The following is a 15,888-nucleotide window of genomic DNA, read 5'->3' on the forward strand; positions in this document are numbered from 1 at the left end:
AGCAGTGTCATTATTTCACTGCTTGTCAAAGCCTGCCAGGAAGGAGAGGAAGGAGCATAGTGTCAAGAACTAAAATACCCCTGTCGCAGCCCCTGCCGGAGGTAAAGGTACGGGTTGGGTGGTTCCTCTTCCTGCAGCAGGGCTGCGCACACCGCCGGGTTTTAATAAATGTGTCTGCCTGTTCATGTTTTCCAGCCCAGACACAGTCACAAAGTACATCCGAAGAAAAACCCAGCTTCTGGTTAATTGTTAATAAAGCGACACGTTAATCATGGAGGTGCCGGTTGTCACAGATTCTGTGGCTTCACTGAACCTCCTGAGCTTCTTCAGGCTGCAGGTGGGACTTTGTGCCTAGCCCTGCCATGTACGCCTGCCTTGCAGTGGAGGCTGGAACCAGCGTTGTTGTGGAACCCTGTCCCACAGCTTCCGCTGGGGGCACATCTGGGGCTCTGTGCCCCTCCTCCCTAGCTGGGGCTCTAGAGAGGGCCATGTGTCCCTCTTGTGGCTTCCCAGGGCCATGCCCCTCCCTGCAGCTGGGGCCATGTGCCTATGGCTGGGGATGGAGCCAGGACCATGTGTTATTGCCCTGCCGTGGCAGTCGGCTATGGAGAAAGGGCTATATACCCTGCTGTGGGAATGTGTCCCCCGTATGTCTGCAGCCACTGGAGCCAGAGCTGTACCCCTTCCTGGAGGGGGTTTCTGCCTGTCAGCTCCCCCCCCCCATGGGACCCCAGCTGTCATTCCTTTCTCCCTAGCTAGCCCTGTCCCCCACTTATTTTTAGTAAAGTCATCGGTCGCAGGTTCCTGTGAAGTTTTGTTTATAGCCTGTGACCTGTCCGTGACTTTTACTAAAAATAACCAGGACAGAATCAGCCTGAAACATTCATCGCCATCAAAGGCTTTGGGGGTTAATACCATCCCTGAAAAATACTGCAGGGCTGCCATTTGCTGATGACAGCTCCTTAGGCCATAGGTGGGTCTGTGGGTCTATCTCTCACAGCGCCTCAAATGTGTCACTGTGCCAAGTTCAGCACAAGGTTTATGGGGGATTAGGGCCTATTTTGAGGATGTTGAGTGGTGGATAGGCTGTCTACTGGTCCCCTACATGGAGGTCAGTTTCACCCCCCCCCCCCCCCCGATGTGGATGTTCAGACAGCTCTCCGCTATTTATTGAAACTATTTTTTCAGTACAGGCTGCTGGTCTAAAAGCCAGGCATGGAGCAGAGAAATGGGGAAAGGAAGCAGAAGTTAAATCGGCATAACTCTTCCCTGCAGTTAGCTAGGCTCTTACCTGGGTGTTACCCTAACTCTACTCCTGTCCACACACAGAACGCCTCTCACCTGAGGTAATGGTGCTTTCAACTCAGGTTCGGCAGCATGGCTGGGGGTGTTGGGTTTGAGCCCTCAGATAGCAACCCACTTTGCAGTGCAGACTCAGACTAAATCACACAGGTGCTGGTAGTAATCCAACGCCTTCCCACAACCCCTCCTCCAGCCAGGTGGATAGACACGTCCCCCCTCAATTCACTAGGAAAGAACCATCGAGTGGCTCAGCTTAGTGCAGCCTGAGCCCGGGTCTACATGAGGGAGTTATTTTCGGTGCGTCCTTGCAACGAAGCCCATTATTTCGAAATAACCAGTCCTGCTTTCCACGAGGAAGAACCCTTATTTCAAAATAGCTATTTCAAAATTGCAGAGGTGTGGATGCTCCATTGCTGCTATTTCAAAATAACGACTCCCCAGGGTCATTCGAAGTAATTACTCCCCAGTGCTTCCTGGGGCTCTCAGTCACGGTAGCACGTCCACAGGAAGGGAGCCTGCCTCAGACTCATGTTGAGGCTTCCCTGTAGTGTGGACACACTATTTCGAAATAGTTTTGAAAAATTTCCTAGTGTAGACATGCCTTTGGGGCCCTAGGGATATGGCGAGGCTAAGGAGGGTGCTGATCACACAAGTCAAGGCTACAGCGAGGACCCCCCGGGGATGATACAATGGCCAGGCATCTCTCTACTAAGGCTATGCAGCAGGATCCTGCTTCTAACCGGAAGTGAGCACCTGGCGGGACTGAGTCAGACAGGGTTGCACGATTAGCCTCTGACCAGCAAACCTCTTACTCCCTGCCCCCAGGTAATTCAGGCCTCGGCATAGCACCAGTCTGACGTTCCTGCATGCGGTCCCTCAAAAGGCACCCTGAGGAGCGTATCTCCTAAGGCACTGCCCAGAAGCCTGAAGTGAGGCACCTATGGTCCTGTCTACTGCTCCACATCTCAATGTATCCTAGCACTTTGCATATGGTAAAGGGGTTGGAAAGAAGAGCTTTTACTTGTAGAGAGAGGTCAGAGAGGCACTGAGCAATTAAGAAGGGACTAAAATTAGTAGCCTAAGACATATAGGCTACGTCTAGACTGGCATGATTTTCCGGAAATGCTTTTAACGGAAAAGTTTTCCGTTAAATGCATTTTCGGAACAGAGCATCTAGATTGGCATGGACACTTTTCCGCAAAAGCACTTTTTGCAGAAATGCATCCATGCCAATCTAGACGCGCTTTTCTGCCAAAAAGCCCCGATCGCCATTTTTGCGATCGGGGCTTTTTTGCAGAAAACAAATCTGAGCTGTCTACATGGGCCCTTTTCCGCAAAAGTTTTGCGCAAAAGGACTTTTGCCCGAACGGGAGCAGCATAGTATTTCCGCAAGAACACTGACAATCTTACATGAGATCGTCAGTGCTTTTGCGGAAATTCAAGCGGCCAGTGTAGACAGCTGGCAAGTTTTTCCAGAAAAGCGGCTGATTTCCCGGAAAAACTGGCCAATCTAGACACAGCCAAAGAGATAACGAAGTGGTAGGGTTTTCAAAGGGCTGAGCAATTGCATATCCCTGCGTAGCCCTCAGTGTATGTACCCAAGGTTCCTGGCAGGCGTGTATGGGTGCTGCATGAAGCCTGCACCGCTGTCTTTGCTCTTATGGTTAGCCAGGCTAGCTAGATTGGAGCTAGCCTGGGAATGCCCACCTTAAGCACAACCGAGCTCTGCAAGGGTTATTTCAAGAGCACCAATTCAGCTACTCAGCACAGTAAGGGGGAATTTTATTACTGGCTTCAGTAGGAGCCGAGTGAGGATAATGAACAAACCCCATTCGCAGCAGCGAGCTTGTCACCGAATTACAAACAAGAGTTTCCTCATGTTAAGAAAAAGTCTGCACCCAGACCCAGAGCTCAGATTTACTGCAGGGAATTTCCAATGAAAAACAGTGACCCAAAATTCTCTGCTGGCGTAACTCCATTGATTCCACGCCAGCAGAGAATGTGAGCGCACTGAGAGTTCTGGAGAACAAACAGCATTTCCTTTGCTTCAGGCTGGGAAGAATTTCAAGATACGAGCAGGCCAGGACTGTTGGAAGGGTGGGGGAGAAATAAATACAATAAATAGGCAGCTGTTAGCCTAGTGGAAACGTCTAGGCCTTGTTTACACTACAGAACGGAGTGTTTTGGTTGAATCACCTTCTGGGTACCCAGTGCTGAGAAGCAATGCGTTCTGGAAGATATTCTGGCATTATTGGACAGCCTTCGGAGAACTAACTAGGGCTCCCACCTGGCCGGTGTTCAGCCAGCCCTTAGCTGAGTTTTTTTTTAATGGGTTTGCCAGTTGCCAGAAAAAATAATTGAAATTGCTGGAGTATTTTATGTGTGTCTAAAGATTTGCATTATTATCACAATTTTGCGGGGTAGCTAATTGTTCAAAATGTCAGTGTCCAGCGAAAGAAGCTGCAGTGTTCCCACTGCCACAGTTTAAGCAATAGCGGATCAAACCTGGTGAAAACACAGCAGCTGTCTGCCAACCAATATGCCAGAACACGGCGCGCAGGCCCGCTGACTGCGAGGCAAAGGGGGCAGCTCAGGGGCATCATTTCAGATTTTGGTGGAGTTGGGGGGGGGAGCAACCTGTGCATCCCATGATGTGGGGGAGGGGAGAGTGAAAGCATAGGGGGCTGACTGAGGACAGAGGCTTCAGCAGTGTTCATAGAATCATAGAATCATAGAACTGGGAGAGACCTCAGAAGGTCAAGTCCAGCCCCCTGCTCTAGGCAGGACCAATTCCAACTAAATCAACCCGGCCAGGGCTTTGTCGAGCCGAGACTTAAACACCTCTAGGGATGGCGACTCCACTACTTCCCTAGGGTAACCCATCCCAGTGCTTCCCCACCCTCCTAGTGAAACAGTTTTTCCTAATATCCAAGCTGGACCTCTCCCACCACAACTTGAGACCATTGCTCCTTGTTCTGCCATCTGTCACTACTGAGAACAGCCTCTCTCCATCCTCTTTGGAACCTCCCTTCAGGAAGTTGAAGGCTGCTATCAAATCCCCCCTCACTCTTCGCTTCTGCAGACTAAACAGACCCAAGTCCCTCAGCCTCTCCTCATAAGTCATATGCTCCAGCCCCCTAATCATTTTGGTTGCCCTCCGCTGGACCCTCTCCAATGCGTCCACATCCTTTTTGTAGTGGGGGGGGCCAGAACTGGACACAATACTCCAGATGCGGCCTCACCAAAGCCGAATAAAGGGGAATGATGACATCTCTGGATCTGCAGGCAATGTTCCTCTTAATGCAACCTAATATGCCATTAGCCTTCTTGGCTACAAGGGCACACTGTTGACTCATATCTAGCTTCTCATCCACTGTAACCCCCAGGTCCTTTTCTGCAGAACTACTACTTAACCGGTTGGTCCCCAGCTTGTAACTATGCTTGGGATTCTTCCGTCCCAAGTGCAGGACTCTACACTTGTCCTTGTTGAACCTCATCAGATTTCTTGTGGCCCAATCCTCCAATTTGTCTAAGTCATTCTGTACCCTATCTCTGCCCTTAAGCGTATCTACCTCTCCCCCCAGCTTAGTGTCATCCGCAAACTTGCTGAGGGTGCAATCCATCCCCTCATCCAGATCATTAATAAAGATATTGAACAAAACCGGTCCTAGAACCGAACCTTGGGGCACTCTGCTAGAAACCGACCGCCATCCTGACATCGAGCCATTGATCACTACCCGCTGGGCCCGGCCTTCTAGCCATCTTCCTATCCATCTTACCATCCATTTATTCAATCCACAATCCCTTAACTTGCTGGCAAGAATATTGTGGGAGACCGTATCAAAAGCCTTGCTAAAGTCAAGGTATATAACATCCACTGACTTCCCGAAGCTAATCAGATTGGTCAGGCACGACTTGCCCTTTGTGAATCCATGCTGACTATTCCTAATCACTTTCCTCTCATCCAAGTGCCTCAATATGGATTCTTTAAGGATCCCTTCCATGATTTTTCCAGGAACCGAGGTAAGACTGACCGGCCTATAGTTCCCAGGATCATCCTTCTTCCCTTTTTTGAAGATGGGCACTACATTTGCCTTTTTCCAGTCATCCGGGATTTCTCCCGATCTCCACGACTTTTCAAAGATAATAGCCAAAGGCTCCACAATGACATTTGCCAACTCCCTCAGTACCCTCGGATGCACTAAGTCTGGACCCATGGATTTATGTACGTTTAGCTTTCCTGAGCATGCCCAATACAAGCCAACCGCCAAATAGGAAGGGGGTAACCAACCTCATCCCCCCGCCCCACATGCTACCAAGGCTCTGAAAAACTCTACTTTGTCTGGCAGACAACTTAGCAGTTAGATGACAGGAGCACTGTATCTAATTCCTATATAAAAGAAAGAAAACAAAATACATGTTAGACCCACTCAGCTCTAACACTAACTCTTGTTTCATCTGAAGAAGTGGGCTATGCCCACGAAAGCTCATGTTATCATTGACGTGTTTTGTTAGTCTTCAAGGTGCTGCTGGACTACTTGTTATTTTTTAAATTTTTCCAGTTACAGACTAACTCAGCTGCACCACTGAAGATCTTGTGGCAAGTCACTTAAGAGACACTGGCTAGCCTTACATTTTTAATGTATATTGTTACTTTGTTACTAACTCTGTGGAGAGAGAGAGAGAGAGAGAGACCCCGCTAGGACTCTTGAGCTCTGTCTCAGCTTTGGAAGGGTGTGGGGTCTAGTGGGTTACAGCAGGGAACAGATACATTTTAGCTCTATATAAGAAAATCAGAATGGCCCTAATGGGTTAGACCAATGGTCCTTCTAGCCCAGTATCCTGTCTTCCAACCGTGGCCAATGCCACGTGCTTCAGAAGGAATAAACAGAAGAGGCCATCATCATGATCCATCTCCTGTTGCCCATTCCCAGTTCTGGAAAACAAGCTAGGAACACCATCTCTGCCCATTCTGGCTAGTAACCAGGGCTCGACAAGTTATGGAAAACCCTACTCGCCAGACAAAAAAGGGACTCGCCACCCTCCCCCCCAAAAAGTGTTTTTTTAATGGCATAAATTCCTAATAACAATAAGAACAGTAATTACTAATACGTTATTAATAAATATCTTATAAACCTTTACCTTTTCCCTCTGCTGCCCTGTCTCCTCCCCATGCTCCATCAGCTCCCCTGGTGCCTGCTGCCCCCCAACCCCTCACCCTCCTCTGCTGTCCTGACTCCTGCCCTTCTCACTGCCCTCAGCCCTCCTGAGACCTGCCCCCCCTCCGCCAGCCCTTCTCTCCCCCCTGTGCCCACTCCTCCAGTAGCCCCACTCTGATCATGTGAGCTACCCCTCCTCATCCCCTCTCCTAACACCTCCCTCTACACACCTGCCCTGCCTCTCTCCTCTGGTGCTGGTTCGTCCCCTGCAGGTGTCTGCCTTCTGCTTCATCCCCACAATCCCCTGGTACCTGCACCCTCCTGGTGCCTCCTCCTTCCCTCACTGCCCCTGTCCCCTTTGCCCTCTTTTTCCCTGATACCCACCCCCTCAGCAGCCTCTGCCCCCATTCCCCTCATGACCCTGTGCCCTCACACATGCCTTGCTCCATCCCCACCTTCCTTATGCCCACCCCTTCTTTCAAGTCTTCTCCCAGCACCTCCCCCTCCCCCCTCTAGCCCCCAGTGCCCTTACCCTCTCCTCTCCCAGCATCACCCTGTTCCCCCCTCCCCCTGACACCTCCCCTCCTGCCCTTTTCCTCATTGTCTGCACTTGGCCCCCTGGGATTTGTCTCTCCTGCACCCTGTCCCTTGGTACCTTCCTGTTCTTTGTCTTCTTCTCCTGACCTCCTCCCCCCTCCCCTCAGCACAAGCCCCTTCCCCATATTTTTCCCTGCCCCTTCCCTTCCCTCCCCCCCCCCACCACAGCCCAGCCCAGCCCCTTCCCCTCCCCCAGGGCCAGCTCTAGGCTTTTTCCTGCCCCCAAGCAAAACATTTTTTAGCCACCCCCTCCTCCCCTTTTGTTGTTGTCTTTTACACATGTTTGCATTTTGCAATGGATTTTGTTTGTTTGTTTTCGTTTTTGTTCCCACATTTTAGCCCTATAAATAGCAAATCGCATTTTCATTCGTTTTTTCCATAAAGGCAAAGGCGCTTCAAGTGAACTCCCCTTTCACTCGCTGCTGGGTCACAGCAGCCTTTTCCCTGGCCTGTCCAGCCCCTCCCTATGGCCAAGCACCCCTCACTCCCGACCCACAGGGGAAACAGGGTGCAGGGACAGCACAGAGCCAGAGGGGTGCAGGGAACAGTGGGGGGGGCACAGGGGTGGCGTGGGGAACGGGAGGCACAGAGCCAGAGGGATGCAGGGATCGGGGGGAGCAGGGTGCGGGGTGTGGTGGAGGCACGGGGAATGGGACGCAGGGAACGGGAGGGGCAGAGGGATCGGGGTCTAGGGGCAGTGCAGGGAATGGGCAGCACAGAGTTGGGGAGGGCAGGGATCGGGGGGAGCAGGGTGCGGGGTGCAAGGGCGGCGCAAAGCCAGAGAGTCGCAGGGAAGAGGGAGAGCAGAGGGTTCGGGGTGCAGGGGAGCAGGGGTGGCGGGGGGAACAGGCGGCGCAGAGACAAAGGGGCATGGGGCAGGTGTAGCGAGCTGGGCGGTCGACAGGGAGCGGTCTGTTGCTGGCGAGGGGGCTGGAGCCGTGGCAGGACTGGAGCCGGCAGGGTGGGGCCTGGCCATGCCACGTGCCGCAGCCAGCTCCCAGGGACACGCGGCCAGTGCCGAGCTGCCGCAGCCCTTTAAAATCGGCGGGGCCATGTCATGCCAGCGTCCTAGCGTCTGCCAGCATCCCACCCTCTGGCTCTTGCCCCACTTTCTTGCGCTGGAGCTGCACACAGGCAGCCCAGTGGCAAGAATCGCTGCACTTCCCCCTTCCCGGCGGCGCTCTGCTCCTCCGCCAGCCGGCGGATTGGATGGGGCCGCGCCGCCCGTAGTGTGGGCTTCGGCCAGCCCGTCACAACGGCCCACCGGGCCAGTCCGCCCCTGCACTCGCCAGCTGGTAAAATCTACTCGCCACGGGCGAGCGGGCGAGTATATTTGTCGAGCCTTGCTAGTAACCATTGATCTTCCTACCCTCCTTGAACTTATTTTATTCATATTGGAACAGTGATACAGTTTGGGCCTTTCCACCATCTCCTGGCAAAGAGTTCTACACGTTGATTATGAAAAAATAATTTATTTTGTTTGGTTTAAATCTGCCGCCGATATATTTAATTGGGTCAGCTTCTTGTGTTATGTTAGTCAAGGAGTAAATAACATTTCCTTATTCTGGTTTTCCACACCAGTCGTGACTTTCTAGACGACCAATGTACCACCCCACCCTTTAGACATTTCTTTTCCAAGCTGAAAAGTCCTAGCCTTGTTAATCTAGCCTCATATGGAAGCTGTTCCTTACCCGCAATCATTCCGGTTGCCCTTTCTGTATCTTTTATCCAAATCCAATATCCTTTTTTAGATGGGTGAACAGATCTGCATACAGTATTCAAGATGTGGGCATACAATGACTTTATGTAGAGGCAATATGGTATTTTGTCTGATTATCTATTCCTTTACTAATGATTCCCAATATTCTGTGAGCTTTTTGGTTTTTAGCTTCCCACTGCACATTGAGCAGAAGTTTTCAGGGAACTATCCACAATGATTCCAAGATCTCTTTCTTGAGTGGTAACAGCTATTTTGTATCTATCGTTAGTTTTCTATTTTTCCACGTGCATTACTTTGCACTTATCAGCACTGCCTTTGCGTTGCCCAGTCACCCAGTTTTTTTTAAATCCCTTTGTCAGCTTTGGATTAGTCCCTGTCAGTGCTTTTTTTGTAAACAAACAAACAAACAAAAAAGTGCTGCTTTTTTTGTAAAGGTGCCCGGTACTCCAAGGGAAAAGTTGTTGAGCAAAAAAAAAAAAAAAAGAAGCCGGGTTGGGGCCAGCATTGCCCTTTTAAGAAACACAGCCCCTTTAAGACACACAGCTCAGTCGACTGTCAGATATTTGCATACAGAGGGGCTGGTACACTCCGTTCTTTCCAGATAAGCCCTGACTGGAGGTGCTGGTACTGCGTCTGGAGGTGCCGGTACTGTCACAAAAAAAGCACTGGTCCCTGTTCACCCCTTTGTCAAGAACATTTGTACATTTAACACAGTGATCCAAATGCAAATCCCAGCAGCACAACGCTCACTCCTACTCTTTTTTCACCCTGTTTTTTAAGTGGAGTACCCGGCAATGTTTTCATGATGATCTAATGTTCCTTCAATGACTGGAATGCCCAACCCTTTGTTATTCTTAATCATCCTGCCTTCCTCTTTTTAAAACAAACTCCTTGTCCCAAAGGCAAAGCTGCAAGCCGCTCAAACTCTGTTGCATTTAAGAATTGCCGCTGGAGTCAGGTCATGCAGCTGTAAGCAGACCCCAAGTAGGAAATCCAGGAGGTTCAAACTCAGGAGGGGTAAATGGCGCCATTGGGGGTAGGGTTGCCAGATGGTTGAAACAAAAATACCGAACAGCCCACCCCAGCCCAAAATGGGAAAAAATTCTGTTGAAGGGGGGAAAAAAAGGGGGGGGGGAGTCCAAAGTTGTTAAGCAAAAAAAAAAAAAGGTCTCCAAGTAAGCCAAACAAAAAAATTAAAATAAAACAGCATTAAAAGCATGTCCCCTTTAAGAGTTAGTGCAGGGATAGAAACGGGGGGCAGTTGAGCACTAAGACCCTGGTTCCCCTATGTCTTTTGGCCGGCAGCCATTTTATACCAGCAGCCTTAGGGAACCAGGTAAGCATGGGGGCTGGGGATGTTGGGGGCCAGGAGAGGGTTCGGGGGGGCAGGAGGGGAGGCCGGGCACTGAGTATTTGTAGGGTTGCCAGGTGCCCGGCATTTTTGCCTGCTGGCTGGGGAAAAATTCAGAAAATACCGAACATTTTAGGTGTCCGGTATTCTCTGCATGTTTTTTACCGGACAGGAGGCGAAAATGCCGGACTGTCCGGGTGAATACCGGACACCTGGCAACCCTAATTGGGGGCTGTCTTGGGACCTGGTGATTTAAAAGAACTCAGAGCCCCTGGCTGCTCCCGCTGCTACAGCAGTGGTGGCCGGATCCCTGGGCCCTTTAAATCACCACTGGCGCCCCGGGTGGCATGGAAGAACTGGTTGGGGGAGGCTAGCCCTCAGCCCTGCCCCTTCTGCCTGACACTCTGCACTTTCTGGGAGCCACCCTCTTCCCCACCTTGCCCAGGGCCCAGCAAAGTCTGTCGACAACCCGACAGCATGTGTGTGTGGGAGAGGGTTTGAATCACTACAACCGGCGATTGAAGGGGGCAGGCTTGTGGTTGCTGGGGGGAGGGGGAGGCGGGGGCGCGGTGTTGAATTTTTTGCATTTCAAAAAGGACAGCCGTAAAACTAACTGATCTGTTCCAGCCTATCTGTGGCCACACTGGTGCTGAACCGGTTCAGAATGAGCTAGTTAAGATGCAGCTGGTTCTTCAACCTGATGAAAGATCATCTGTGGTAGCTCAGTAGAGCATTTGCACGTGCGGCTGCTGAGTGGTTTACAGACAGACGTTTGAGCGGCTTTAACCTGGCTCATTCCTCTGGTTTAGGCCGGGCGTAATGCGCCGGTATTCTAAAGAGTGTGAGGCACCCCTGTGAGAATTATCCTCATATCTAAACAGTGGTGGCTGCAGAGAAACAGTTCAGATAAAAAGCAGCTCAGACCCCGGCCTGCCCCACCAGCACTCAGCCAAGGAGTTCATTTCCTTTTCTTTTTCTTTCTGCTGCCGCCTCTGAGCCTCCACGTCCCACCTGCAATTTTTCTGCCCCTAGGCTATGTCTACACTCGCGGCTTCTTGCGCAAGGACGGCCGTTCTTGTGCAAGAATCTGCAGAGCATCCACACTGCCTGCCTGCTCTTGCGCAAGTAAATTTACAGCACGGCGTGGTAAGAGAGGTCTCCTTGCGCAAGAGCTACGCTCTTTTTTATCAGCTGTAAGCCCTCTTGCGCAGGAGCTCTTGCACAAGAGGGCAGTGTGGATGCTCAGCAGGGATTTCTTGCGCAAGAAAACCCCATGGCTAAAATGGTCATCAGAGCTTTCTTGTGCAAGAGAGCGTCCACACTGCCATGGGAGCTCTTGCGCAAAAGCACAGCGCGCACCTGGCAGTGCGGACATTTCTTGCGCAAGACTTCTTGCACAAGAACTCTTGCACAAGATGTTCTTGCACAAGAAGCTGCCAGTGTAGACATAGTCCTGTAGCGGCAGGAAGAGCTGCATCCGAAATTGCCCGTATCAAAATCTGTTCTTCCGAGACTTTGCGCCCAATGCTGTAGACCAGTGATCTTTAGATGGTTTGAACTTTTGCTGAATCAGGCCAAACCTGTAACTGGCAGCTACTCCTGTGATGCCTTTTGATTCCCCTACCCTACGTTCTTCTTAAGGATGCGGTGTACGCAGAACTCTCTGGATCAGCAGCCGGCGGCTACCGCCAGGGACACCAATGCTGATCACCCTGTGCTCTGCCACAGAAACTTTACTTTTGTTCTTTCCTGTGCTGATTTTGGGCACCTAGAACCAGAAACAGTTCGGCTGTGTCTACACTGGCATGAATTTCCGGAAATGCTTAAAACAGAATAGTTTTCGTTATAAGTTTTTCCGGAAAAAGAGCATCTACATTGGCAGGCTGCTTTTCCGGAAAAGCCCTTTTTCCGGAAAAGCATCTGTGGCCAATGTAGATGCGTTTTTCCGGAAAAGAGCCCCGATCGTCATTTTCGCGATCGGGGCTTTTTCCGGAAAAGACTACAGGGCTGTCTACACTGGCCCTTTTCCAGAACAGTGTTCCGGAATAAGGACTTATGCCTGAGCGGGAGCAGAATAGTTTTTCTGTAATAGTGGCTGATTTTGTACAGTAGAGCATCGTTGCTTTTCCGGAAATTCAAGGGCCAGTGTAGACAGCTCGCAGCTTATTCCGGAAAAGCGGCTGATTTTCCGGAATAAGTGGCCCAGTGTAGACACAGCCTTCAAGTATATGAGGCCCACTGCAAAGCTATTCAGTGAAGGCTTTCTCAGCCCCAAGTGTCAGTGATGCCGTCTCCACAACTTGCTCTCCTGTCAGCTGGGGTAGTTCCTGTGGAAGGATAAGGGTGTGTGTAGTTTCTTTACAGAGAGAGAGAAAGAGAGAGAGAGAGACAGAAGCAATTAGGGATGGTTTTGTTTTTCTTTATTCCAATAAAGTGCCTTGGTCAGTGTTAGAAGAAAGCAATGCTTTTGCTGCTTCTTTTCTTTAGTCATCCAACAACGGTGGCCTATAGAGAAGGTGTCGGGCACTGGGGCATGTACTGAGGGCTGGTGTTAGTGTAAACGTGAATAGAGCTTCCTTTCTAACAATGAAAATTGGAAGTGGTGAAAATGGAAAGGGGGTTGCTGTGACGCTACCCAGCCAGGACCAGGAGAAAGGGGAAAACGTCCTTTATCTCCTGGCAGTTCATGTGACTGTCGCTTCCGAGCTCAGGAAGCAGAGCGCAGCTCTCATCCTGTGGTGTCACATCACAAGCTGGAGAGCAACCTGCCTGGATTTCAGCCTGCTCCAGATGGAGGGGGAAATCCAGGTGGGGCTTACGCAGGGCAAAAGGCATCGGAGTTTGACAGCGACGTGCATTGTGCAAACGGCTGGAGAGGTTCATCCATCAGAACCCAGAGCCCTTCAGTTGACTTATAGCTGTTCGGGATGTAAAGGGTTAACTGGTTAACTGGTTGCCCAGAAGGAAGCACCTTCTAGGCATGCTTAGCAGGGTAACTGGTTAACAGGTGGTCTGGCCCGGCTGGAGCAGCCCCCTGCCTTGGGATCCCGATTAACCGGTTAAATGTATAGTTACCGTATTTTCTGGCGTATAACACGACTTTTGATGTTAAAAAACATCCCCCAAAAATCGGGGGTCGTCTTATACGCCGGGTATACAGCTTTGCAGCTTTGCAAAGCCACGGAGGGGGTCCGGCGGCAGGGCAGCCCAGGCGCGCCTGGGATGCCCCGCCGCCGGCTTCCCCCGAGGCTTTGCAAAGCCGCGGAGGGGCTCCGGCGGCGGGGCAGCCCTGGCGCGCCTGGGCTGTCCTGCTGCCGGGGCGTCCTCAGAGGCTTTGCTCCCGGTGTCCCTGGTCTGCTGGGGACCGTCTCCAGCAGACCAGGGACACCGGGAGCAAAGCCGGGAGGCGGAGGGGCGCTGGGGTATAAGACGAAACCCTATCTTTTAACTAAAAAATTAGGGGGTTGTCTTATACGCCCAGTAGCCTTATACGCCGGAAAATACGGTAACTTTTTAAACAGGATTTTTCTTCCCCAATAGGTGAATCTGTCCCTGCTTGTTTTGCTAGTGACTTTTTAAGGAGGGACATAACATTGGGTTCCTCCCAAGTTTAACTCTGCTGCTGCCTACCATGACACATTTGGTGGCCCTCTCTGACCGGGGGACAGGACCCCTTTGGGCCCATTGCTGCGGTACTAAGTGACAGCAGGGAAGGATCTCGACCCCGAGGAGCATGCTATGCAGATAGCTTTCCTTGTGGCTTTGGAAAATCTTGTTAGGCAGGCTGTGACCCTGCAGACCAAAAGCTGGTTTGGCTTGGATTGGAGTCTCCCCTAAGCTCCGGCTTGTCTCATCTCTGCAAACAACTGTGATTTCTGTCTGCTGTCTCAAAAACGGACGAATTAAAGAAAAGCATCCCTCATGAGCAATGAGAGCTGGAGCTGTTCAAACTCCAGCAACTCTGCATCTTGCCCAGCACTCCCTGAACACTTATACTAAGTCTTTTCATTCTGACAAATTTTTCAGGTGGGGAAACTGAGGCACGGGACGGTTAAGTGAATTACCCAAGGTCAGAAAGTACGAGCTCTGACTGCAAGCCACTAGCCAGCAAAGCCTCTTAACACCCAGAGCACCTGAGACCCCATCGTTAGTGCTCTCTGGTCCCATGCGATGCCTGCCTGTTTACAGGTAGAAACGGTGGCTTTCTGTAATTTAACCCAGCTGTTGTGAAAAGCGATGTGGCGGCGCATCTGCAGAATATCACATCTCACTGCCAGTGGATTAGGAGCTTTACAAGAAAACAAATGCAGACGACAGTAGCAACAAACTGGACTCAGGTCTACCGGGCAAAGGGGGTCTTATTCAGCTACCACGAAGGGGAAACACTTACCCTGTAGCCAAGGAAGAAGGCATATCCAACTCAGACTCCACGTGAAAAGCTCCATTGTTTCCCAGCAACAAAGGAGGAAGAGAAGGCCCTGAAAAGAAAGACTAGCCTGCAGAGTAGGAGCTGGTTTCTTCTTCTCACCCTCGCTTTCATTCACAATGAATGCAAAAGGAAAAGTACGAGGAAAAAAATCCCCAACTTTTTTTTTTTTTGTAGCACTGTGGAATTGGCAGCAGGCGAGCCAGCAACGAACCAGCTTCCAGACACACTGCTCAGCTCCTGCCTCCCAGAGAAGCCGGCTGCTGTGCACAGGGGGTTCCTGCTCCACGCCCAGCAGGAATTGCTGCTCCCATAGGGGAAAGGGAATTCAGACCAGGGAAAACACCAGCCATGCAGTCCGAGGCTGCACAGTTCAGCTCCTCTATGGCTAGAGCTGCTTTGTGAGTGATGAGGCGAGAATGCTAACGAGGCCGGGCTGGCCACTGATCCGGAGGCATGCTTAGGGGTAGAAAGGGAAGTGCTGGCAAAGTTGCAGGAGCAGCCGGTTTCCCGGTACTCAGGACAGGGAGTGAGTCTGTTAATGCTACACAGCGAGGTTAGAGCAGCTTGGCGCTGGCTGTTTGAGTTTGCAAGTCCTAGCAGAGCCTGGGCTGATCAGAGGTGGCTTTTGTAAGTGCTGAATTACAGTGCTTCGAAAAAGGGGCTGTCGGCAAACACAGCAGATTTCCCATAAGTCAGGCCAGAGGTCAGTAGAAAGCTGATGGAGGTAGCTGGGTCCAGTGGGGAGGGGACTAACCAGAGCTCTGGGTTCACGTCTGCACTCTGCCACAGCTGTTTTAGCTCACCTTGGGCAAGTCACTTTCTTTGTGCCTCAGTCTCCCATCGGTAAAAGCAGGTAGCAGCACCTCCCTGCCGTGGTGCTGTGAGGAGAAATGCATTGAAGATTGTGAGGTGTTCGGATGCTGTGGGCAAGCGGAGGGTGGGACAGAAGTACTTTGGCAGGACTGGTGGTTTTCAGCCTGTGGTCTGTGGACCCTGACCATGTCTAAGGGGCCAGTGAAAGGCTGTTATTACCATAGAACAGGGGGTTTCAACTGGAGGGTTCGCAGACTATGCCTAAGATTTCCAAAGGGGTCCACACGTCCATTCGAAATACTTCAGGGCGTGCGCAACCAATGGGGCACAACCAGCCGTGGGTGGCACAATATCAGGCACTGGGTCGCCTTGCCATTGGGGGACCTGGTGCCATCGGGGGACCTGCCATTGGGGGACCTGGTGCCTTCAGGGGACCTGGTGCCATCGGGGGATCTGCCTTCAGGGGACCTGGTGCCGTTGGGGGACCTGGTGCCATCGGGGGACCTGGTACCGTCGG

The 15,888-nt window shown here is 51.4% G+C and overlaps 1 protein-coding gene across 2 annotated transcripts in view; it reads right to left on the bottom strand.

Moving 5' to 3' along the window:
* LOC102448411 (uncharacterized) overlaps nt 1-15,362 on the bottom strand; it is a 36,306-nt gene extending 20,944 nt beyond the window's left edge. Inside the window, exon 1 of one of the 2 annotated variants that reach the window (XM_006122983.3) lies at nt 14,520-15,362. In XM_006122983.3, the coding sequence (XP_006123045.2) occupies nt 14,520-14,574 (55 nt within the window). In that variant the 5' untranslated portion in view covers nt 14,575-15,362. The remainder of the gene's footprint in view (nt 1-14,519) is intronic. The other variant, XM_006122982.3, reaches the window with a different exon arrangement.
* Nucleotides 15,363-15,888: the final 526 nt, after the last annotated feature.

Source organism: Pelodiscus sinensis, chromosome 6 (genome assembly GCF_049634645.1).
Source record: "Pelodiscus sinensis isolate JC-2024 chromosome 6, ASM4963464v1, whole genome shotgun sequence".
NCBI classification, from domain to species: Eukaryota; Metazoa; Chordata; order Testudines; family Trionychidae; genus Pelodiscus; species Pelodiscus sinensis.